This window comes from Protopterus annectens, chromosome 1.part0 (assembly GCF_019279795.1).
Source record: "Protopterus annectens isolate FY-2018-M chromosome 1.part0, PAN1.0, whole genome shotgun sequence".
Lineage (NCBI taxonomy): Eukaryota > Metazoa > Chordata > Ceratodontiformes > Protopteridae > Protopterus > Protopterus annectens.
This window is the reverse complement of record NC_056725.1, coordinates 1,613,978,457-1,614,004,524: the sequence shown is the minus strand read 5'-3', so window position 1 is coordinate 1,614,004,524 and position 26,068 is coordinate 1,613,978,457. Positions and strand designations below refer to the sequence as shown.

The window sequence follows — 26,068 nt, the reverse complement described above, 5'->3', positions numbered from 1 at the left end:
TATAATGATTGAGCTGACTGTTTAAAACTTGATCGCATCATGTCTAGTACAATATAACAAAGTCACATTTCCCAAAGATTGTGTTCACTGACATTCCATCAAACACCATATAACTCATCAGGAAACATTTTCATTATTAAAATGGTATATATGTACTTCAAATTTACATTTCAATCTCTAAAAGCAATGTCTAAAATCTGTACCTTATCTTATTCATCATTGTATTGCCTATACTACTTAGTCGCATGCACATGAAGTAAATGCCCAGATAGAATGTTCAATGTCATCATTAATAATGTGCGATCAAAACCACATAACCTTCAAATAAACCACTTTATCTAATAAAACATGTCTTATCTATTCATGCAAACATCTTAAACATTAATTCCAAGTTATTAAATATTCAACATTCATATATAATATATGACAACATTTGTACATGCTTTTTAAAATCTCATGTCTGGAGAAGAAGAAATCAGAGCATATTGTTATAACTACTAATATAACATTTGTTCATATTTATCATTATTATACCTCCTTATAAAACTTTTCTAAAATAATGTTGCAAACTAAATCCAATCATATATGCCAAAAATGCACTCCCATTACTCATTAAAACAGCAAACAAATATCTGGAAACCATACACCTAACACAAACCAACCTACCTAGGCTAAGAATGTTTCCCCATAACTATAAAATTAAGAGTAAACAATGCCTACACCCACAGTTTCCATAATTTGCTATCATGGGGCTCCATGAGACTAAATGGATTATTAGGCTTCAGGCAGACACTAACAAAGGTTTAAATGCCAATGCACCACTGAAGCCTTCATTGAAATCTAGACACTTCATAAGTAGCTCCTTTTTGCCATAATTGATATTACTCTGGTGTTCTGTTTTAATGTTGATAAAATATTTGTTATCTATTTTATAAATTATGGAAACTGTGTGTGTAAGTATTGTTTACTGCTATTTTTATAGTTATGGGGAATCATTCTTGCCCTATATAGGTAGGTTTGTGTTAGGTGTATGGTTTCCAGATATTTCTTTGCTGTTTTACTGAGTAATGGGAACACAATTTTAACATATATGATTGGATTTAGTTTGCAACATTATTTTAGACAAATTTTATAATGTGGTATAATAATGAAAACTAAAAAAAAATTATTAGTAGTTATAACAATATGCTCTGACTTCTTCTTCTCCAAACATGAGATGTTAAAAAGCATGTACAAATGTTGTCATATATTATATATGAATGTTGAATATTTAATAACTTGGACTTCATGTCTAAGATGTCTGCAGGCATAGATAAGATGTGTTTTATTAGGTAAAGCAGTTTATTTGAAGGTTATGTGGTTTTGATCTCACGCAATTGATGATGACATTGAACATTCTATTTGGACATTTACTTCATATGCATGCAATAGCCACAGTGGTACAGCGGTAGCATTGTTGCCGCACAGCAAGAGGTTCTCCTGTTCGATTCTCGGTTGGAGTGCCTTCTGTGTGGAGTCTGCATGTCCTCCCCGCAGTCCAGTGGCCTCCGAAAGACATGCGTGAATGGGCGTGCCTTTGCTGAAGGTTGGGCGTAGAGCTGGCAACTCGGCACCATAAAAATCGATTGCCAATCATTAGCGGACTGGAGTTCCGCTGTGGCGATCCCTAACCAGGAAAAGTTGAAAAGACAAACAAAACTTCATATGCATGTGACTAAGTAGTACAGGCAATATAATGATGAATATGATAAGGGACTGATTTTAGACATTGCCTTTAGAAATTTAAATGTAAATTTGAAGTACATATATATCGTTTAAACAAGGAAAATATTTCCTGATGAGTTATATGTTTTTTTAGAATGTAAGTGAACACGATCTTTGGGAAATGTACCTTTGTTATATTGTACTAGACTGATATGATCAGGTTTTAAACAGTCAGCTCAATCATGAAAAACATTAGTTTAATTTTTATAAGAAGTGCTTTATCTAAAGCATTTCTTATACATTTTATTCATTTAAATATACATTAGTTTCCATAGTTGCTGTTTACAAGTGTTAAGGAAGAATGAATAATGGAAAAGTGTGTGTCTTTAACAAACAGCAATTACGTATTTTAGATTCAATAATTTAACTAAGAAGTATGTTATCTTATTGGTGGAGAATGATTTTTAAAGGGTATATAATGATTGTCATATGATTGCTATGGGTTGGTGTGAAGAAGTAAGTGTTATACTTGTGAAAGAGCTTACCATTTATTAAAAGATAAGTCAACCTGGCTGTGTTTTGGTCCATGTGCTTTTGTTGTTATTTTCATTCTGTTTCTTTTGTATTAGTGAGCATCTACAGCAAACCATTCATCTTAGGTACTAGTGTATTTTTGTGTTTGGTGATTTTTGAAATTAAATTACTTTATCTGTTAAGCCATAAAGGTGTTATTCCACACTTATGAATGGAGCCAGAGATGCAATGTCTGTGGTAGAGAATAAGTTGTAGCTCCTGTAGGAAGAGTGGAATGGTTTTATGGTTTTATGACTTCCAGCAGCTTCACCACATCTGAGCAATGCTCTGTCTGTGTGTATTGTAGCACATAGGTGATACACCTTTAGTAGCTTCCAGTGATGGGGATAGTGTGTGAAACAGAGTCAGATGACTAGATGTTTGTGATGTCATTCTGTACAGAAATTATGTTTTAATATTAGAGAAGACTGAAGTTTCAGCAGCATTCTGCATTCTGTCTTGGATTGGACAACAAGGACCACTCATCCATCTTGCCTTGCTCTATTCGGTAAGTAAGAAAAGTAACTCTTTTAGTCAATCAGGAATAGCTAGTGAGACTAACTAAATACTGTTTTTCTATAACTGTGTGAAACTTTCCATTGATGTTATTTTTAATATTCCTGTGAATGAAAGTTTGGTGTTTAATGTAAACAGATATTTAGTATTTTCTTTTTCTTTCATTATTTATTATTAAATATATTTCAATGTTTCATTGTGGCTGGTCTTTTTTAGAAAATATTTAAGTTTTGAGAGTATATGCATATATTCTATTTATTTGGTGGTAACTGTGAGCACACGTGAAAGCCTTGTTGTTTGGTCAACATTACCCTTTGTATTAATTTCACTAAATATAATTGGGTACCCTTGTAAGAGCCTTAAAGTATCTGGCAGTGATTCTGGTGGCAGTAATAACTACCTTATAGTCTGGGCAGAAGGGGATATAGCAGGTGAATCTGCACCAGCATTTCCAGCTGTGTGTGTGTGTGTGTGTGTGTGTGTGTGTGTGTGTGTGTGTGTGTGTGTGTGTGTGTGTGTATGTGTGTGTTATGTGCATGTCTGTGTGCAAAGAGTGCGTGCATGTGTCAGTGGCTTGGAGTGGGGACACAAGGCACTGGTTTCACAGAGAGGGTGCTGGTGGACTTGGCTTGGAACCCTGGCTAAGGACTCAACTCTAAAGCTGTGCTTGTGGGGAATCCTATTGGGCGTCTAGAGAGAGACAGAGAGGAACCAGCCCCCTGACTGAGTGTGTGCCATGTGTAGTCTTAAGGGAAATTGTGCTTGATGCAGAGAGGTCTGTATCTGGAAATACTAGTGAACATCCCTCTCAGGTGTCAGTGATGAGGATTCAGGCTCCTTGATTACTGGCCCAGAGTAGGGACATCACAGACAAAAACAGACAACAGTGAATATAAAAGTTATGTACTTACCATAACAATGGATCAGTTATGTTTTATTTTTATCTGGGCCAACATCCTGGGTCTCCATCCATCTTCCAAACTGAACAGATGGGACTCACCAGTGACTTTGTCTTTGCACAGCCCTTGGTTGCTGTTTTCTATTTATGACCATTTTCCCTATTTATAGGGTTTATTATATAATTTTCATGGTGTGACCAAGCAAACTTGATCTAAGGTAGTTGGGGGAAAATGGGGAATTATGAGTAGGGGATGAGTCAGAGCACTGGATCCACAGCTTCTGAAAGGTGCCAAGGTCAGATCTGATTGGACCCAAAGTCCCAAAGGTTGAATTGGATGAAAGCAAGACAACATGGATCTATCATTTTGTAAGCACATAACTTTCATGTTTTACCCGACATTGATGTGGCAATTTTATACAGCTACAGGTTTTATATTGAACCCTCTCACCTTGCCACTGGTAGGTACTTTACAAATAAAAACTGATTGAATTTGTTTGGTTTGATTTTTTAAACTTACCTTACCAAGAGACTTACCTTACACACAGACTTGTTGCAGAATTCTGTTGCAGCTATATAAGAAGCCACATCTTTATGATCCGATATGATTAAACCATTCATTATATGCATTTTTGACTGCCTTGAAGGTATATCAGTTTTCCAGATCAATTAAGATGTGTTTAGTAATGTTTCTTGAAATCTGGAAACATCCACTGGATGTAATTATTACTTCTGACATACATTTCCCCAAAATCTGTTCTGATCAGTTATTCTAAAAAGTTTACAGTATAATGATAAAACAGTATTTCATTCAGATTACCATTGATGATGTTTACACAAAGAGGCAGGAAAAGCCACTCCAGAAACTCTGCATAGTAGGGAATTAATAAAAATTTCAAAAAGTCATTCAACAATGTAGCTAAGAGAAAAACATGGACAAACATACTGCATGCTAGTTCTATGAGAAGTTCCATTCATGGACTTTTTAACAAAGGAGATATGAAACATTACACATGATTTACCATGAGATGGCAGTAAATGGCTTCTGTGAAGAACAGAGGTAGACTGTTGCACATGATGACATCATGGGATACATAGATGAAAAATTTGAAATGCATAACTGGTGCATCTTGCATTTTAATTGTAGTTGTTAGGTTAAGACTATTAGAAGATAATGTGCCTTATTGCAGATCTGGTAAATTTCAGAAAGAAAATTTTTTCAGGTGATGCATGTACAGCCAATTTATTTTGTTTCTCTGATTTAGATGCCATTACTGTCAGTAAATGGGTAATACTGTTTAGAGGATTTTATTCCCATGAATGAGCTAGCTGAATGTTTACTAATGATGACTGTCACCTGAAGTCATCTGTGAGCCTACCTTGCCTTCTTTTGCATTAAGCTGATCAATGTTGTGATCATCCAAGCTTAAATCATCAGCCAGAGCTCCAGAGGAAGACTTGTCTGAGGTTAGGGAAAACGCTTCTGTTTCTGCCAAGCGAACCTGAAGAACAGCAATTACAAGTCAATTAGCAGTTCATGCAAGCTTGTGCAGGGAATCTTCCTTTAAGCCATCTCCCAATGCCTTGTCATGAAATGGCGGGAAACATTAAACAAGTGCATGAATGACTTATGGTGACAATTGCATGACTTTTCCCCAACTGACACTGTCGCTCCAAAAACCTGTATTAGATTTTTTCAATACATAATCTAGAATTATTACAAATGCAGCAATGAAATAAAGATTCACAATTATCTATATATGAAGTTTTTCAAGGTACTTTAAATTCAGTATATTTATTTGCTCGTATTAAGAATATTATTCCCAACAACTTTTGGAAGACAAAATCCACTATAGTTTATAGCTATAAATCACATAACTTGTTTAAAATAAAATGCATCTAGGATGTGGAGCAACTTTTCAAAATTGCAAACTGTAACTATGTAATAATATCTTAGTTTTTCTAATAACATAGGTAAAATTTTGATCCTTTGCAAAGTCCTTATTAAAGACAGCACATACTTTCAAGGGGAAATGGTATTAAAACAAAGCTTCATATCAATGTACAGATGTGTGGGAATAACACTGGGACAACTTACATGTGTAGCTTGTGAAAGTGCACGCTATGAATTACAGCAGTGTGAATATACTCTACAATGCTCATGCCCATTTAAGATTGTTCTTCTTTCTTTCTACTGATGAACCCCTGCACTTTCATGTTCATTTACCCCTGCACTTTCATGTCCATTTTTAGATATCATGTTAATGATTAAAAAAATAGTGAATTAGTATTACCATCAGTACAACAGTCATTATCCAATTAGGAGACTGTATAAGGAAAACACAAATAAGTACAGCCCAGTGTAACTCTTTCCCATTTACAAACAAGAAATAAATGGACTAGAAAAATACACTATATGACAAAGCTCTCAAAACAGAAGTTGTTAGAAAAGTTGGAAATGGACTGATTTATTCCATGCAGTAGTTGTTAGAGTGGGGTAGCTAACTAATGTGGGGATGAAGGTAGGGAGAGAGCCAGAAGGGGTCAGATAAACCTGATCACCTAGATAAGTATACAGAGGATCATATGTACCATCCATCTTCACAAGTTGTCTACATGTGAGACAGAGGGCACTAGGAAGAAATCCAGACAAATGGCAAAGTATGAAGGCTGGATTGGTAAAAGAATGATTTCTAAATTAATATGCAGCGTAGTAGAACGTAAGATGGGAGATGAGCAGTTTGAATTCAGGTTAGGATACAGAACAAATAAGTCAATCTTAGCAGTGAGGCAGATAGTGGAGAAGATGCTGGAGATAAGATAAGAGTACAACTAGGCATGCTTTCAAAGTTAGAGAAAGTACATAAGCCAAAAGAGCAGATTTTGGCAGTCCTGCAGTGGTTTAAAGTTCTAGAAATATTGGTAAAGTTAGTGTAGGATATGTACAAGGACCCCAGTAAATGGTGGTACAGCTTGGTAACCTCACAGCAAGAGGTTCTTCAGTTTGATTCTCAGCTGGGGTGCCTTCTGTATACAATCTACATGTTCTCACTGTGTTTGGGGATTTTCACCTGGTGTTCAAGGTTCCTCCACATTCCAAATATATGCAGTAGGTGGATTTGCCAGACTAAATTGGACATAAGTGTCAATGTGCATGGGTAAGTATGGTATGGAAGATTAGCCGCAGTAGGGCTATCCACCTGGTAGTGTGAACCTTCACCGTAGATGATTGTCACTGTTAAAGTAGCACCATGACAGCACAATGGAAACATGGGATTGTGGATGGATGGGTGTACATGGACCCAGCGACATAAGTACAAAAATGTTCAGACTCATAGAGGTGTTCCTAATTAGACTAAGTATGCACCAGGATTTAGCTCTGAGCCCACTTACTCATAATGGGCAAATTATAAACACACACAAATACAAAGAAAGCCCTACATAGACACTGTTCAAATTATACAAGTGAGAGGAAAATACTAGCTTGCATTTGGGATTCAAATCCAAGACATCCAGCATTCTGTGTTGATGTCATTGCCACTGGACCAACAACAGCCTCTGGTCAGACAGGTGCTGAGATTTCCTTTAAGATACACCCTCACTCCCACTGTTTGCAAGTTTTGTAAACTAAACACATATGAACAGTCCAAATTTCAGCAGAATTTGTACGCTTTTTGACAATTACGTATAAATAGATTACGTTTTGGCAAAGTCCAGGTGATTGATATGCATACACTGGAATATATTAATTTTTAAAGATATGACCAGCAATGAATGAGTTCCAGCATAATTTGAAAGTTAATGAACTAGTTTTCTTGTATCATTCACTCAAAACCCAAAGGAGTCACATTCCTATATTTAGAAGAGGACATATCCTTTGTCTTGAAATCTCATGTAATTTCCTTTTACTACAGCGCAGAGTGATTTTTTTTTATCTGAGAACTTACTAAATTATATACTTTTGTCTGGGATTAATTTCAGAAAAAAATCAGATGAATTTAAGAACGTGTACATATACTGTAAATGTGAAAGACAGACATAGCAAATTATTTGCAGTTCTGCTCACCAGGGATTTGTTACTGGTGCATACATGAATCTGTCCCAACATGAATCCTAGCCATTGTCCTAATCAATGCTGACAGCCTACTCAATACACAGGAACAGAAGGATTTTTCAGCTCTACAACCCAACATATTCCCTGCAACAGTGTCAAAGGTCAAGACATCCACCTCTAACTAGAGCCTCCACCTTTCCTTCTACTATTACCTTCACAATATTTATCTTGGATCTTAATTGGTGGAAGATCACTACTCCTAATCAAACACAGCATATCAGTGACACTACAAGGCCAATACAACTCCCTTAATGACAATACCCCCATCTGCTTAACAGTAAGAACACAAATTAAAAGATCCCTTCATCTGCGCTAATCACAAGTTAATCCCAGGCAATCCTACCAAATTTTAAATCTTTTTACAAAATTTTATATAGGCCAATAGATCAATTAAAGACATAGCATTAATTGGAGACTTTACAAAGTTCAACATAAAATCTATCCTTCAAACCAATAGATATATGACATACTTTCTGCCAACACCTGTCCAGATTTTCATAGAATGTCCATATTCTTGCCTATTATTGATGGTCTGTTCCTCATAAAATGTGTGGTTTTGTAGTAAATCTCCGAAGATTAAAATCACTAAATAGTGTTATACATTTGTGTTTCAGACCTCATATCTTTCAGAAAATGCATGTGAACACACATCTGTTTATTTTAGCAACTTTCTAAGTTTATAAGAGCAATGTTTAAAATCTACCCCTATTTTTGGGTCTTTGCCACTCCCCCCCAATTATTTTAGCCTTTGTCCAGATTTCTAGTGTTAAATGGTTGAGAGGTATGACTCACTTAAATTATTAAATAACCAATTATACCAAATCTATTCTGAGGTAACTACTCCCTCCTTGACCTTTCAGTCACAAACATCTCAAACAAAATCAGCAGCATTAACACACTTCTACCCTCCTTATTTGACCACTGGCCCATTACACTGAGTCTCACTACAAGCAAACTAAATCTCCCATGAAAACTAATCTCCTCTATGCTCAAATCCCAGAAGAATTGGTCAGCATTAGTAAAGAATCTAAAAAAATACATCTTGGAACAACATCATATCAGAAGCAACCCTGAGACTGTATAGCCGCATTTTATTTTGCATTTATTTACCAGTGCACTGATATCAGTGGACCTTTTATAGACACAGCCTAGCTGACTATATCATAATGTGAAATTATATACAGTGGAATACAGATATATACTTCTATGCAACATATAGAGATCCATACAAACATTTACATGTGACAAACTGAAAGGCATTTTACAAACAAGGTGGATATAAGAGCTCTTATAGTTTCATCCCATTTTTACTCCTGAATCTAGTCTATTTTCTAGCACCCCACCTTTTATCTAGTGCACTGCTCTAAATGAGTTACCAAAATGCAGTATTTGTACTGGATCTCAGGCTGGTCTATTGTTCAGGTACTACTACTACTGTGTTGCTTTTGTTTACTGCATTGATGGTTTATTTATTTCATAAAATATATCTTATCAAAAGTGCCAGTAATTAACCCATTTTTTACTGTGGGAGTTAACTGTATGACCACACTTGAAACTGAGCATTTCTGGATGATTTTTTTGCCTATTAATATTTTAAAACTCACCTCATCTGAAGCTGTTTCTTGGTACTGCTATTTTTCATTATTGTATACTGTGGTAGTTGACATTTGAGTATGTGGGTTGTACTTGAACATTTGCTAAATTATTATACCAGAATACTTAACTATTGTCTATACTACAAAATACATGTCATTCTGCACATCATCTTCAGATGCAGATGTCTTTCTTGCACAGAAAGTGCTATAGCAAACCCTCCCTTACACTGCTGTACTGTGTTCCCTACCATTTTGTTCTGTTATTGGACATCACATTGTGTAGAAGTATTGTTACTTGCCAGTGGAGTATTAAGTGCACTGGGTAGTTTTCAAATTATTGGCTTCCCAAATGCTTTTTCATGTCATGCATATATTCTCATACTTTTTTTGGGTTCACCTTTCTAATTTAAGACTAGTTAAATTGTTGTCACTAATGTCTAGATCCACCAGTTGCAGCCACTTGACTGCATACACCACAAATGTCTGACTGTGATGACAAAAATGACCACAGTAAAGTATCACACTTACTTTATACAATCACTAGTCCTGTAAAGCCAGAATAACAGTTTAGCTTGATCACAATAGTCAACATGATCCATTCTCATTTACAGGCCCTGGACTCAACAATTACAACCACATTGTTGCCTTCATACCCAAAACTACAGATGTGTGACAGTGGTAAATATAAACCTTATTTCCAGAAACAGCCATTACCATCACCCAGTAATTATAGACACTTTGCTGTGTATACCTCACCTGACTGTGATAAAAATAATACTTCTCAATTTTCTTCACCACAAATCAAGAACACTGCCAATAAATAATAAGACACAAAGGCCCAACTTCAAAGATAGTTTTCTGTTATACAATTAGAAAGTTATTAGAACATTTTTTGTCTTTGCATACATTTTTTGAAGGTTATGAAGTCTAAATTCGACTCTGTCATTATTTAGTTATTATATTCTTCAATGATTTGCCATAAACCATAAATTTTATGTGGAACAGACCAAAAATATGTGCAGCATCTGGAGTACTCTGAAAAATCAGGAAGAGATGAAAGCTTTGTAATTTCAACTTTGTTTCACATAAAAAATAACCACATGTATTCCAACTTACTTCACACAAATGCACATATGTCCTGCAAAGCCAGATGAGCAAAAGACCAGACAGGAGGTTACTTTTATCCACAAAAAACATTAGCCTCAACCAGCAAATTATAGACAACGTCTTGGTGCTAGAATCATTGACAACCTTCCCCCACTAAAAATAAAAAAAAAAAATAATGAGAGACAAAAGCTCAGAATCAAATGCAGATTTAAAACATTGCCCTTATACACTCAGAAAGTTGTTAGAATAACAGCTTTTGCACTGGCATGCATTTTCTAAGTATATGAGTTCAGAAAAGTGAAATATCTGTCATTATTTGGTGAATGAGGCATGAACCAAAAACATGAAGCAAAATTAAGGACATTGTGTGAAATCAGAGGTAGTTTCAACTATGGTTCACACAAAGACTCTTTAGAGAGTAAATATTTCAATGATTTTCTTATAACTGCACACTAGTTCATAGGTTCATAGGTTCACAGATTAGTACTAAGCTAACTGCCCTTGCGAGCCATTTTAAGCCTAGCCAGTTATCCCTTGTGAGACTCAAACCCTGCTCCTTGTGTTTGTAAGGCCAACACCTTAACCATTAGGCCACCCTCCCAACCCCCAATCAATCCCCCTGTACAATCATTTAGTGAGTGTAATTGGAGACCGTTTCAACTTTGCTTCACACAAAATATAATCAGGGAATAAATATTCCAGTGTATTTTACAAAAGTGCACACTAACCCTGTGAAGCCATTTTTTAAAGTGAAAAAAAAACAAGAGGGTAAGTTGCTTTCTTCAACAGTCAGCTCCCATCCCATCCTTTAATGGATATAATCCTCAATGATTTATCAGAAAAACAAAAATTGTATGAGACACAGAACAAATAGCCTGCAAATTCAGGAACAATTTCAACTTTGTTTTATACACCAACAGTAACCAAAAAGTAAAGCAGACTTTAAATGGAAAAAATGACAACCTGCTTTCAACCACAACCAGCCTGCAGTCCCCAGAAAGCACTTAAGTCACATTACCGCAATTCTCTACAGTAGTCTACAGTGCTCCTCTATCCTAATTAATATTCATGGGCTTTCTGCTCATTGTCTTTCTAATGAATTGTGGGAAGGCAGTGACCAGAAAGTTGTGGTACCGTGCAGAAGATCACTGGTAGCTATTTTTTACTTATTTCTAAAACAAAAAAAATGTTCTTTATTTATAAATAAATAAATAGCATCACCACCATGTGCTGTGCATGCATAAATGGCAGGTACAACAAGTATACAGAGAAAACACAGGTAGTGTCTTATCATTAAACTTTTTCTTTACTAAAAATCTTGATTCATTAACAGTTATTTTCAACACACAAGTCTACTAAATTGATTTAGCAGTAATGAACATAACAAAACTTTTTTTTAATGACATTGTTTTGTTGGCTGATCATGTGCTATCCTGGGAGTCATGCTCCCACGTGACCACCAAAATATTTCACTGCTTCCCTCCTTCTTTTCTACTCCTTTGTCAAAAATCTAGCAACTGTTTTGCATTATTATTCTTAAATTGGAAAGTGCTGTAAAGTGTGCCTGCTTTGTGTGTTGCATGCCACAATGCTTCCCTGTATCATGACCTTCCATACCATAACTGCTGTACAGTTCCTCCAGTAGTCCTGTACCTTTTCTCCTGTTTCTCTGTCTTTAACACCCTGTATCATATATTTTCTTCTCAGATCTCATGATACTTCATAGCATCTAGTCCAGACTTTTACTCCCTGTCTTCCACTTTACTTTATAGCATCTTAGTGTGAGTCTTGCAACTGCTTCTCACAAATCCTTAATAAGCCTCTTCCCTCTAAAGCACCCAAGCTTTCACTCTCACTGCCTCTCATGCTTGTACTACTGGCTTTTCCTCTGACATCCTCATTAATTTTTACCTACCCATACATTTAACTATAATGCTCCCACAGTCATTTATTACTCACAAGTCATCTATATCTTATACACATCTTTTCAATACCTTTGAGGACATCTCTTAAGTAAAATTACAAATGGATGCTTACCAGAATATTCTCCAACCACCAAAGACCAAACTCAGGGAGGGTGGCCCCCCTGTTGCAGAAGGAAGTAGCAGTCCACAAAAATCACAAAAAGTCTCATCTTTTCTAATTACTAGGCTTAAAATTAACCCTTCTATTAACCATAATCAAATCTCTAAGGCTATAAGATTAAGTTTCAAATTTATACCCTTAAAAAAACTGAAATATACTCAGCTTATGATAATGAATAATGCGTACTTCACTCCAGACGTACTTAATAAAATCTTTCCCAATTACTCTCCTAAATGTCAGTTCTGCTCTAACCAAACTGATGATATTCTACATATATTCTGGAGTTGCAAATGTACCTACAAGCTATGGTGCACTTTGAGGGTGTTACTTGAGAAAATTGGATATGAAAAATCTACCCTTTCCTGGGAATTTACTATTCTTCATATTCCACCTCCTGGTCTATCTGAGAGGAATTATAAAGCCTTGATCCCTATTTTTATGTTAATCAAATACTATATTTCCTTAAACTGGAAGAACAGGCAATCTCTATCCTGGGAAGGTTTTAAATCTTTAGCCATTAAGCACCTCAAAGCTCATAAATACTTGTTCCACAATATAAATCATAAACCTACAATTAAAGAAGTATGGAGAATTCTATTTGATTATATCTTGAAATGACTACATTTCCTTTTTCTCTTTTTTCCAGTTTTTTTTTCTTTTCCCTTTTTTTCTTATGTTGATATCACTAGCTAAAATCACGTTGTTCATGTTATAGATATGCGTTGGGCAATGTATAACTGTATATAGTTAGTGTGATGTTTATTTTTCTTGTTATTAGTCAATGTAATGAATATGTATAATGTTGTCTTTTTTAATATTTTGTTTGCATAATTTGTTTGTTTGAAGAAAGTTATTAATAAAAGAATTTAAAAAAAAAAAATCACAAAATGTGATAGGTCCAAAAAGACCCATACAGATGATAGAGTGGACTACTGGGGATAAGAAAGAAATCACGTATTGTTACTTTTATGCAAGAAGCTCAGAATTTTCAGACAAAAGATATACGAAAAGACTAAGAGAGAAATTAGAGGAAAGAAAAATCCTTCCACAAAAAAAAAAAAAACTGTCAGAAGCTTTAAATAAAAACTTGTTTTCGTTAATACAACAGATATTTGACAACATTACATAGACAAAGAAACCTTGTGCTGTTTGGAAAAAGAAGTCACTGAGAAAATGCGAAAATTAAAAAAAAAAATCAGAGACATATGAATGGTATAAAAAGGAAATATGGACATGGGAAAAAAAGAGATCTGATATGGTGCAATAGTTATACAAAGGAGAAAGCCAAATGAATCAACACAAAAAAGGTACCCTCAAAGATATTCAAAGAGAAATATAGGCAAAGACATCCAGATATGAAAAAATTCACAATAAAAAAATAAGACCATAAAGAGGGAATGTAGAACAAAAGATTAATTAAGTAGAAGTTAAAAAAAAAATAGAAGCTGAAGTTATGGAATATTTGCAAAGTTAATGATTCAGTGTAGAAAGTCTGACATGGGTCATATCACAGCATGATGGAATACCTAGTCCCAAAAGTATGGAGAAACAAGAGGAGCAGGAGACATCTGAAGAAGAAATATGGACATGGGGAAAGAAAAAGAGATTCAATATGGTGCAATATCTATGCAAAGAAGAAAGCAAAACTTAGTGCAAAAAGAGCAGCACTGAATATATTTGAAGAGAAATACAGGCAAAGACATCCATATATGGAAAATTTTACAATAGAAAAAAATAAGAAAGCAAATAGGAAAAGTAGAAAAGAGGATTAGTAATGGAGAAGTTAAAGAAATAGAAACTGAGGTTATGGAGTACCTGCAAATTGAAGGATGTAATGTAGAAAATTTTACTCAGGTGACAACACAAAACAGAGGAATGGACACCCAAATTAAAGAGCAGGAAGCATCTAATCAGTTGACATATGAAGATAATTTGGAGCCTCCTATAAGAAACCAGTACAAAGGTTCAGTTGGAGCTATACAGTAAGGGAAAGAACATGAAACTGTTGCAGCTCTGACACAGTCAATGTCAGGGAGTGATATGAAAGAGCAAAGCGTGACACAGTGTGAAACTGAAGAGAACATGGCAGAGGAAGAAGCTCTGTAACTTTCTCTAGAATGCCTCCAGGAGATGACAATCAAATAATGTGCCCTCAGTTTAGAAGAAAATGATTTAAGAGAAGAGTTGCTTGATGTAATGGAGATATATAGAGATATTAAAATCAATGAAAGAAATAGACTGCAGAAGGTCAATAAAACCCAAAAGTTGGAAGTTTGATAAATGAACACAGTCATTAGGACTGTCCATAGATTCATGTGATATAACAGAAGTAAATAGGATACATTACTGTGCAGCCAAATTAATAACAGATAAACTCCTACCACAAAAACACAGAGTAGTAAGGGAAAGGACAGAGAAAAACTGAACACCATCATGGAAGTATAGATTAGAGAAAACTATAAAGTAAATAAGACAAGAAGTGTCACTGTTAGAGTATAGAAGAGTGAACAGATCAACAAAAATACTCAGAAAAATAGACATGATAAAAGCAATGAGCAGTATAATAATGGATCAGGATTTATCATGCACTATTGCAAATAATAAACTAAAAATATCAGCACAGGCAAAAAAAACACAGAAGATACACAGATAAGTTTAAAGGAAAAGCACAAAATAAGCAATTTATTTATGAACCAAATATGTTTTATAGAGAATTAGGAAACAAAGTAAAAAGAATTGAAAAAACAACAAAAAAAAAGAATAAATAGATACATTTTGGAGAAATATTTCGGAGGATCCAGTGGAACAGAACAAAGATGCTAAATGGATAGAAGAAGTAAAATAAAGAATAAGAAGTTCAAATGTACATGATATGAAATGGGATGAATCAATGACCAGAGAGACTGAAACAAAGTTAAGAAAAGCTTCTGATTGGAAAACCCCAGGCCCAGATGCAGTACCTAACTTCTGACTAAGAGTATCAATATCTTTGAATGAAGATTTAGCCATGAGTAAGAAATATTTATATGCACACCCCAAACAGACACCAGCTTGGCTAACAACAAGTAAACAATGCTCCTACTTAATAGTGAACCTGCAAGATACCCTAAAAACTATAGTCAAATAACTTGCCTTCTGACGACATAAAAACTATACACTGGAATTGATGCTGACAGAGTTTATAGTCATTTAATAGAAAACTCAATTATGGCAATAGAACAAAAGAGTAATAAAAGAAAGTCATATGGAATAAAGGATCATTTGTTGTTAAATAAAGTCATAGTGGAGAAATGTAAAAAGGGGAAGAATCTAAGTATGGCATGGATAGACTACAAAAAAGCAGTTGACAGTATCCCACATTCATGGATAAAAAAGTGCTCATAAATGTATAAGATACATCCTATACTGATAAATTACATCACAGCAACCATGAAACAGTGGCAAACCACTTTGCAGTTAAGCCATGATAAAGGGTAAATTATTATTCCAGGGATAAAAATCCAAAGGGGGATATTCCAGGATGACTCTCTGTCACCACTGCTCTTTTGCCTTGCCCTTGACCCATTAAGTTGTCTGCATAACAGATTAGGCCATGGCTATAATTTTGCTCCCAGAAAGCAACAAAATGTAAATACTTCTCATCTTCTCTTTGTCAATGATTTAAAATTGTATAGCTCATCAGATGAGGAATTGAAAGCACAACTGTAAGCAGTCAAAAGTTTTTCAGGCGATATAAGAATTTCATTTGGTCCTGATAAATGTGCATATGCAACCTTTAAAGCAGGGAAAACTGCAGCACCAAGAAAACATCAGTTTGAGACAAGAATGTGATATAAAAGAACTTCAGCAACAGTTTTGGAGTGATTCTCTGGCCCCAAAAAGTGCTGGATTGATTAGATAGGAAAACAAAAAGAATGCTACATGCTCATTAAATGATTTATAAAAATCAGTGCATACCAAGATTATATATTCCCTGTTCTGAAGGAGGTATGAGCCTCCTTGAAATTAATTAGATCTGCAACTGTGGGACTGCATACATATATGCTGACCTCACAAGACCCAAATATAGCAAATGTTTTGAAACATGAGGAGAATAAATCTAAGATGACTTCACTGCATAGTCTAGCAGAAGTATATCAGTGTCAAGCAGTAATGGAAATCAAACCAGAAGTAGATAAAAATCAGATAGCAACTGAATTTGCCAAAAAAAAAAAACAAAATAAAGAATATAAGGTGAAGGATCAGATGAGAAGGCGAGAAATATGAAAAATGCATAAATATAGTTGCAAGTATAGGAAAAATCCTAGAACAGCCTCATGTTGATCAGGATTAAATGCAGGAATGGTTAAGGAAAGGCGAACTCAAACCAAAAGATGAAAGGTTAATATTGGCAGCCCAAGATAGGGGACTGCATACACATTGGTTTATAAAGTCCATTGAACATATGGGAGAAACAGAAAAATGTAATTTTTGTAAGACAGAATTGGAAACACTTGCACACCTTGTTGCTGGTTGCAACATACTAAAGGCAGAAGGACGGTATACTGAAAGGTATAATTATGTGGCAAGACTGTTGCACTGGGGATTGTGCAAACATAGTAACAATGAAGTAGCTGAAAAACACTGGAAATATGAGCCACAAAGCAGCATAAAAAATGATGAAGTCGACATTGCATGGGATCACCCATTTCCAACAATTCAAAAGACAGATGTGATAAAACCAGATATAGTGGTCCGTGAAAAGAAGACAAAAGTAGCATTGATCGCTGAAATTGCTACACCGAATGACAATAGTGTCTTGTGTACAGAGAGACACAAAGTCATAAAATATCAGGATTTGCAGGCAGAAACAAGAGCAAGGTGGAAGAAAGATATCCAGAAAGCTCCAATAGTAGTAGGAGCAACAGGTCTTATAAAAAGTAATCTACAATCATGTTTAGATATGTTACCAATACATGTAACTCCATACGAATTGCAGAAGGAGTCATTACTGTGCACATTGCGTGTGCTGCAAAGAATACTTCTAGCTGACATCAAAGATTGAAACAATACTAATTTTATGAACTTTAATCATAATTTGACTTAGGAATGGGGCCCATTCCTCTCATGGTATTAGAAACCAAAAAAGATTTGGAGAAATTAAAAAATGACAGAAACCAAGCTATCACCACCTCTGAGAAGATACACATATCTTGCACCATACAAGTCATGTCCCTTACTTTGCTTCTGTGGACATTTCCACATGTGGACCACATATCAAATTTCCAAATCATCAATTATCTCATTGCAGCCGAGTGATACCTTCATGTGCTTTTGCAAATGCATCCAACTCATGCCTCTAGGTGTCAAATACTGCTTCTTCATCTTTGCGTTAATAATTCCCTAAACCATGCTACATACACAGTATCAAAATACTTCACCTTAAAGCTTACACAATGATAAACACAAATGTATTGATATTTGACCTCTGTCTAGTACAGGTACAGAGATATTATTGTTAATATAATATTTATTTAAATTGCCATAAACTTCATATTTTTCCAAATATCTCAACGACCAGGCATCACAGACAGAACTGTTTAGCCTCATATGAAAGCTCTCAGCTGAATGAAGAAAATGCTGCAAACAGCATGTGCTTAACTTGATAGGTTGCTAAAACATTGTAAATTATTTACAAAATACTTCAAATGTACTAGTTTCTGTGTTTGTTGTTATTTATGGAATCTAGTGTAAAACCTAGAACCTAAATAATACTACAGCTATAAAAATAGTTTTTGCTGAACAGTTTGCCATTTACACTTTTTTAAGTAACTATTATGGCTTCAAACATAGGAACATTTGTTTGAAATCTAGGGACAGAATTTGATTCAATCAAAAAGCATAGCCTCTGCTCATTGGAAGCTACAGTGTAAACGTCCAGGACTCCAATGAAGGGAATGAGCTATGCAGTCCTAATGAGCCCTGCTAAAGCATCTCTAAAGGGCTGAATGTCCTACAGCTAAATGTGTAGAGTATTAGAAGTGAAGCATATCTTCATAAATACAATTAGGGTTTATGCACTATTATCAAGGTCTGAATAAAACCATCTATTACACACCAGGAAATGTTCATACTAGGTTATAAACCATTTCACAGAGACCTCACTAGAAATAGAAAGTTATGCCAATCTATGTCAAAGGCACACATGACAGCCAAATAATTAACAGTTAGTTCCCAGACTATCTTCACTGTAAATACCTGTTTATTGATATCAACCTACAAAGAGCAAGAAAACTCACCATTATTGGCACTTAGGATGTGCCTCATTACACATGCTGTACAGTTGAAATCTCTGGCTATAGTTGATCATCCTTCACAATGAAATGGTTGGAACACAGGAGTTCATCTTGGAAAGGCAGTCATTTGTTAGCTCTTATCTGCCATGTCATCTAAAATTACACCTCACTAACAGCTGATACACCTTACCACCTGGACTGGACCAATATCTAAACAGCAGTCTGTACTAGACTGGCTCATATGTAACTGCCAGACCACTCCAGAAAAGATAGGAAATTATGAAATGCAGTTACTGGCTACTCCCTCTAACAGGGACATCTGATTATCAAAATCCTAGAAGACACTACCTCATTGGTTTGTACTACATAACAATATGTTACATTCTATCTATATGGTGTCATAAAGAGACAATAAGTGTATCTAGTGGGCCCTTTAAGTGCATTTAACTTTCTAGTTCTTTTGCATACCTACCTTCCTCCTTACACTTTCTCCACCTTTTGCATGCCCACATGAATGTCCTGATGGATTCTCTTTAGACACTCATTTCAGTAGTCTATTTCATATGGATACAACATTCTCTGTGAATAATTACTTTTGTAGATCCACGGGGTAGTTAGTCCCTACAAATTTCTGCCTGTGCCCCTTTCTTCCCCCTCTGTCTTTCCTGTTCAGAATTACCTTTTCACATCTCCATTACATCACCTTGTACACTAGTATTATGTCCCCTGTCCCTCCTGCTCTCAAGTTTGAAGATCTCTATCTCATCTGCCCTGTTGTAGTATCCATTCCCCTTCACCTTGTGGATCTTTGTGGTAGCCTTCACCTGAATTCCTTCAAGCAGACTGATGTCCTTTTCTCTTAGGTGGCATCTACAAGTAGATGCATTGTTCAAGATCTGTTAGGAAATCGACCTGCAGAATAGCCTTATTACTACTTTGCTTCTGAAGTCTATACCACTTAAGAAAGATCCTAGCATCTTGTTTGCTAATGCCACTGCCCACTTACTCTGCTCTTATTGGTACAGTCTAGCTGTAATAATCATCTCTGATTCTCTTCCTCCCCTCTTGCCTTCAGTCGCACTCCACAAAGTTGATAATTCACATCAGGGTTACTCTGGCCGAAGTGCAGTACTTTACATTTGTTTACACTGAACTTTAAATGTCAACTTTCTGCCCACTTGGGCAGCATTTCCAAATTACTCTTCTACAGACTCTTTCTCCATCCTCCATTGTTGCATATCAGTCACTGTTAAATTAGCTTTATTTCTCCTGCCTTAATGAGCCATGGTTATTACATTTAGTATTTCCTCACTGATTAAAAGCAGCTAGCTTGTTAATGAGTATAGAAGAACTAATGGAAAGTAATGACTGCTTTTCTGTTGCAAGGGGTCTGGCATGAGTTTTATTATTTATTTATTTACATTTGCTTACCAGGCAGTCCAACTGAGCATGTAGCCCCTTTTCAGTGGAAGCCCAAGGAGAAAAGCTCCTTTACAATAATACACAGCAATTAGATTTATAAGTAAAGCACAGAGATGTAAATATTACCATAACAATAGATGTTCAAACTGTTACAGTAGTGTAAGATATATGGGATGCATCCTACCAAGGATCAGATGACCTGTCAGCTTCAAAGTTTTAGGATACCTTCCATGCACCCCAACTGCTGAAGAGCTCAAGAAGCATGGTATAAAGTCAGTGGTTAGGTCGCCAAACTCTCAGAATGTTCTTACCATTGACACATGCTTTCTGCTGCAGTTTCATGAGATTCACATTCATCTAGTGCTTCTTCAATGCTAGGCAGATAAGAACCCCACTACGAATCTGCTGTCTTATTTACAATGGTATGACTAGCCCAGGGGTGTAAAATTTGGGTCTAGATGATTGTCGCTGAAGAAGTGACACCCCGACTCCATGTGCAAAAACATGGAAAAAAGGGGTTGTACATGGATGGATGAATTTATTCTGCCTATCTTTTGCATTAGTCATGTTATATTTAACTTATATATGTACTGCTTCCATGTGGGTCAAAAATACCATGTTTTGTTTATCTTCTTCAATACATTTATTAAAGAAGGAAGTACATTTACCAGCCAAATATAACCTTAATTTAACTTTTAATTTAGAGCAACAGATTATACAATACATCTTGCCTGCCTAATTACAGTCCCAGGTGTTTTTTTTTTCATTTCTGAAGAAACATTGCTTTTTCTTATTTTACTGTTACTGATAGCCTCTTTACTTCACTACTATGTTAGTTGATGCAGTGGTTATAACCAGTTTAAGCTTTTAGTACTATACAGTGATGAGTTCTGAAAGTTTATATGCTGCAAATTTAGCAACTTAGTTCTAGCATTGTTCAGGTTTAGATTTTTTTGCGATGCCTGAAGTTTACTGAGGATGGGACCACCATAAAGAAGTGTGGTGGGGGGGATAAGTACTGGCAAGTGTAGCTTTAGTTGTGTCAGTCAGAACGTTTTTGGCTCTATAAGGCATCCCTATTTTTGATGAGTTTTTTCCTTATGCAATTTTGTATATGTAAGTCAAATTTAAGGTTATGGTCCACTATCGATATTATTAAGAGAGAATTTTAAATTTTGCTTTTCATGGGAGAGAGATTTGGGGGAAAAAGCAGTTTTTTGTTTTTTTAGAGTTGAACATGAGTTGTGAGTTACAAAGCCATGTATCAGTTGCTGTTAAAGCTTCCTGAGTAATTTTTTGAGGTGTGCCACAATGTCAGATGTGTGGAGATGTAGAGTCCGGAGTCATCTGCATACTGTATTATGGAGGTCTACTGTGTGTATATGTGGAGGGTATTGGTGAGAATGTTAAAGAACAGTGGACCAGGGATAGACTCTTGTGGTACACCAGTGACTTCCTTAGACCTAGGTGCCATACCTGTGTTTATAAGTTGCATAACATAGAATGTTTTCCTCACTACTTTAGACATGTGATGGTCAAAGGCTAGATTGCTGACTATGTGTGTCCCAAAATCCTGACTACTGGGTCAGCTCTTAGGGGTGTGTTGTCAATATGATAGTTACCATGGGGTGGATAACTTCCAGTAGGATACCATTATGCATTTCTTAGCATTTAGTTTTAATCCATGTCTCTGATACCAGTTTGTCTATGTCAGCCCTTCCTGGAGAACATTTGTGTGGGTGGGCAATTTAATGACAGCTCCTAATTTGCAATCATCTGCAAATTTAATTAGCCAGAGGCCATTGGCATTGGCCTTGTCTTCAGAGAAGTAAAATGCCATAAAAGGATCCCTTAAGGACTCTGCTCATGACTGGCCTCTTTGTAGAGGTGGACTCCCTACTTCTAACTTCCTGGGTCCCATTTATGAGCCAGCTGGCTATCCTCTTGGTGACATAAGGGTTTGAACCTAACCTCTTAAGTTTGTCAACAACAAATGAGTGGGGTATTGTTTCAAATGCCTTGGCCAGGTCAAGGTAGGCAGTGTGAAACATTTTGCTTTCATACATTGCTTTGTTGACCTTCTCAAATAAGTCTTCCAGACTAAGTAGGTATGACCTGTTCTTGATGAAACCAAATTGGATTATGTCCAGTGTTTGGAGGATTCCTATGTCATTATTGATCATTTCCATGATTATTCTTTCCAGGGCTTTGCATATGGGACTAGTGAGACTTATGGGTCTGTAGTTTCCAGGGTTTGTACATGGTTCATCTTTGTGCAGCAGGATGAGGCATGAAGCCTGTTTGAAGGCTACAGTTAAATAGCAATTCCAGAGGGCCAGAGAGGTCATGTTTCATGCTATTTACAAGGCAGGGATATTGTCTGGGCCCATTGATGCAGTGCTCTTGGCCTTAGAGACAGCATTAAGGACCTGTTCCCTAGTGGTAGCAGGGAGAGTTGTATTTGATAGTATTTCTTGAAGGAAGGATGTGGGGATGGAGGGGTAAAGTTGGAGCTGAATTTGTCGACCAGTAGGTTTGCTATATCTTCTGGCTCAGTATAGGTGCCTCCATTTACAATTGGCTCTTCACAAAACTGTCTATTGCCTTTAAAGTTACAGATATAGATAAATAATGCCTTGTGGTTGTCCTTGGCCTGGGAGGCCAAATTTACCTCAAATTTGGCTTTAGTAGACTTTTTTTGTCCTCTCAGTTGTTTTCTGTGACAAACTGTGTCAAAGGCTTTAGACAAGTCTAAAACTAACGAGCAAACTATTCTGCCATTATCTCTAGCTTTATCGACAATATCTATATATAGGTTAGAAGTGCAGTGCTAGTACTTTGAATGACTGAAGCCATGTTGTGTGGGGGTATGAGTTTTTCCTGCAAGAGATAGTTTACCAATTGTTTTTTAATACATTTTTCAAGTATTTTGGTGACAGGGGGTGACTTTTTCCAGATAAAGGGAATGTGGCATTCTTGGACTGAACTATTTATAAGAATTAAGATAGTGTAGGCAATACTGTCAGCTGCTGTTTTAAGGTACTTGCTTGTGAGATCATCAGCTGAAGTAGCGCATGTTTTTATGCATTTTCCACATTTCTTGCCTTCTCATTTGGTCCTTCCCCTAATATTCTTTCTTTTGTTTTTGGCACACTCAGTTGCTGCCTGATTTTTATCTACTTCTGGTTTGATTATCATTCCTGCTTGACACCGATATGCTTCTGCTAAATTAAGCAGTGAAGTCATCGTAGATTTATTCTCCTTATGTTTCAAAACTTTCACTACATTTGGGTCTTGTGAGGTCAGCATATATGTGTGCAATCCCACAGTTGCAAATGTATACATGTAATCAATTTCAAGGAGGCCCATCCCTATTTCAGAACGGGGAATATATAATCTTGGTATGCACTGATTTTTTTAAATCATTTGGTGAGCATGAAGCATCCTTTTTGTTTTCCTATCTAATCTATCCAACACCTTTTGGGGCCAGTTAGTCACTCCAAAACTGTAAATTAGGACTGGAAGAGCAATTTGGTTTATAGCTTGAATTTTGTTCATAGATGTCAACACTGTTTTCAGAATTAATTTAAGTCTTCTAAAATATTCCTTACTAAGTTTTATGCACATTTTTTCATGTTTTGTTGTTGATCCTTCATCAGTTCCCAAATATTTACATAATCCCTCTTGCTCAAGTTCTTTTATATCACATTTTTATCCAAAACTGATGATTTCTTGGTGCTACAGTTTTCCTACTTTAACGGTTGCTTTTGCATATTTATCAAGACCAAATGACATTCTTAAAGCATCCGAAAAAGTTTTGACTACTTGCAGTTGTGCTTTCAGTTCCTCATTTGATGAGCTACACAATTTTAAATCATAGACAAAAAGAAGATGAGAAGTCTTTACACTTTGTTGTTTTCTAGGCGAGAAATTATAGCCATGGCCTAATCTGTTAAGTAGACATCTTAATGGGTTAAGGGCAAGACAGAATAACAGTGGTGACGGGAGTTACCCTGCAATATCCCCCTTTGAATTTTTTATCCCTGGAATAATAAGTTGTCCTTTATCATAACTTAATTGCAAGGTGGTCTGCCACTGTTTCATGGTCACTACAATATAATCGATCAGTGTATGGTGCATCTTATACATTTTAAGCACTTTTATCCATGAATGTGGGATACTGTCAAATGCTTTTTTATAGTCAACCCATGCTAAGTATGCTTAAATTCTTCCCCTTTTTACAGTTCTCCATTATGACTTTATTTTGCAAAAATGATCCTTTGTTCCATATGACTTTTTTTATTACCCCCTTGTTGTATTACCATAATTGAATTTTCTTCTAAATGGCTACAAATTCTGTCGGCATCAATTCCTGTGTATAGTTTTTTATGTACATCATCGGAAGGCAAGTTATTGGTCTATAATTTTTCAATATAAATTTTATGTTCACTCTTAAGTAGAAGCATTGTTTTTCTTGTTGTTAGCCAGGTTGATGTCTGTTTGTGGTGTGCATATAAATAGTTCTTATTCATGCCTAAATCTTCATGCAAAGATGTTAATACTTTTAGCCAGAAGTTAGGTACTGCATCTGGGCCTGGGGTTTTCCAGTTAGAGGATTTTATTAACTTTATTTCAATCTATTGCTCTTACTTCATCCCATTTCATATCCTGTACCTTTGAACTTCTTATTCTTTCTTTTACGTCTTCTTTCCATTTAGCATATTTATTTTCCACAGGATCTTCATAGATATTTCTTCAAAAGGTATCTATTTCTTCTTTTTTGGGTGGTCTTTCAATTCCTTTTGCCTTGTTTCCCAATTCTCCATAGAACTTTTTGGGGTAATCAATAAAGGCTTATTTTGTACTTTTCCTTTATATGTATCTGTGTATCTTCTACGTTTTTCTGCCTGTGCTGAGATTTTTAGTTTATTTGCAATGGTGCATGATAGATCCTAATCTGTTCTGACACTGTGCATTACTTTTATCACATCTATCTTTCTGAGTATTTTTGTTGATCTATTCCCTCTTCTATACTCTTCTAACAATGACACTTCTTCTCTTGCTTTATAGTTTTCTTTATTTGATACTTCCATGATGGTATTTGACTTCTCCCGTTCCATTCCCTTACTACCCCTGTGTTCTTGTGATAGAATTTTATCTGCTATTAATTTAGCTGCACAGTAATATATCCTGTTTACTTCTGTTATATTGCGTGGATCCCTATGGACAGTCCTAATTACTGCATTCATTTATTTTATCAACTTTCTGACTTTTTGAGTTTTATTGACCTTCTGCAGTATACCTCTTTCATTGATCTTAACATGTCTATCTATCTCTATTAAATCAATCAACTCTACTCTTAGCTCATTTTCTTCTAAACTGAGGGCACATTTTTTGTTCTCCATTTCCTGCAGGCATTCTATAGAAAGTTCTAAATTATCTTCCTGTGGAACATTCTCTTCAGTTTCATCCTGTGTCATCCATTGATCTGTCATATAGGAACTCACTGGCATATCACTCCTCAATACTGACTGTGTCAGAGTTAGCATAGTTTCTTGTTCCTTCCCTTGCTGTCCAGCTTCAAGTGAACACTTATACTGGCTTCCTGTAGAAGGCTCCAAACTACTTTCATATGGCAAATGATCAGTTGCTTCCTCTTCCACCGGTTTCTCCTAAATTTGGATGAGTTAGATTTTCTACACTAAATCCTTCATTTTGCAGGTACTCCATAACCTCAGTTTCTATTTCTTTAACTTCTCCATTACTAATCTCCTTTTCT

At 35.8% G+C, this 26,068-nt stretch overlaps 1 protein-coding gene across 1 annotated transcript in view; it reads right to left on the bottom strand.

Moving 5' to 3' along the window:
- The window catches only part of CACNA1I (calcium voltage-gated channel subunit alpha1 I), a 3,136,920-nt gene that overhangs the window by 201,006 nt on the left and 2,909,846 nt on the right, over positions 1–26,068 (bottom strand). The window contains exon 32 of the mRNA XM_044073362.1: positions 5,071–5,193. Coding sequence (XP_043929297.1) covers positions 5,071–5,193 — 123 coding nt within the window. The remainder of the gene's footprint in view (positions 1–5,070; positions 5,194–26,068) is intronic.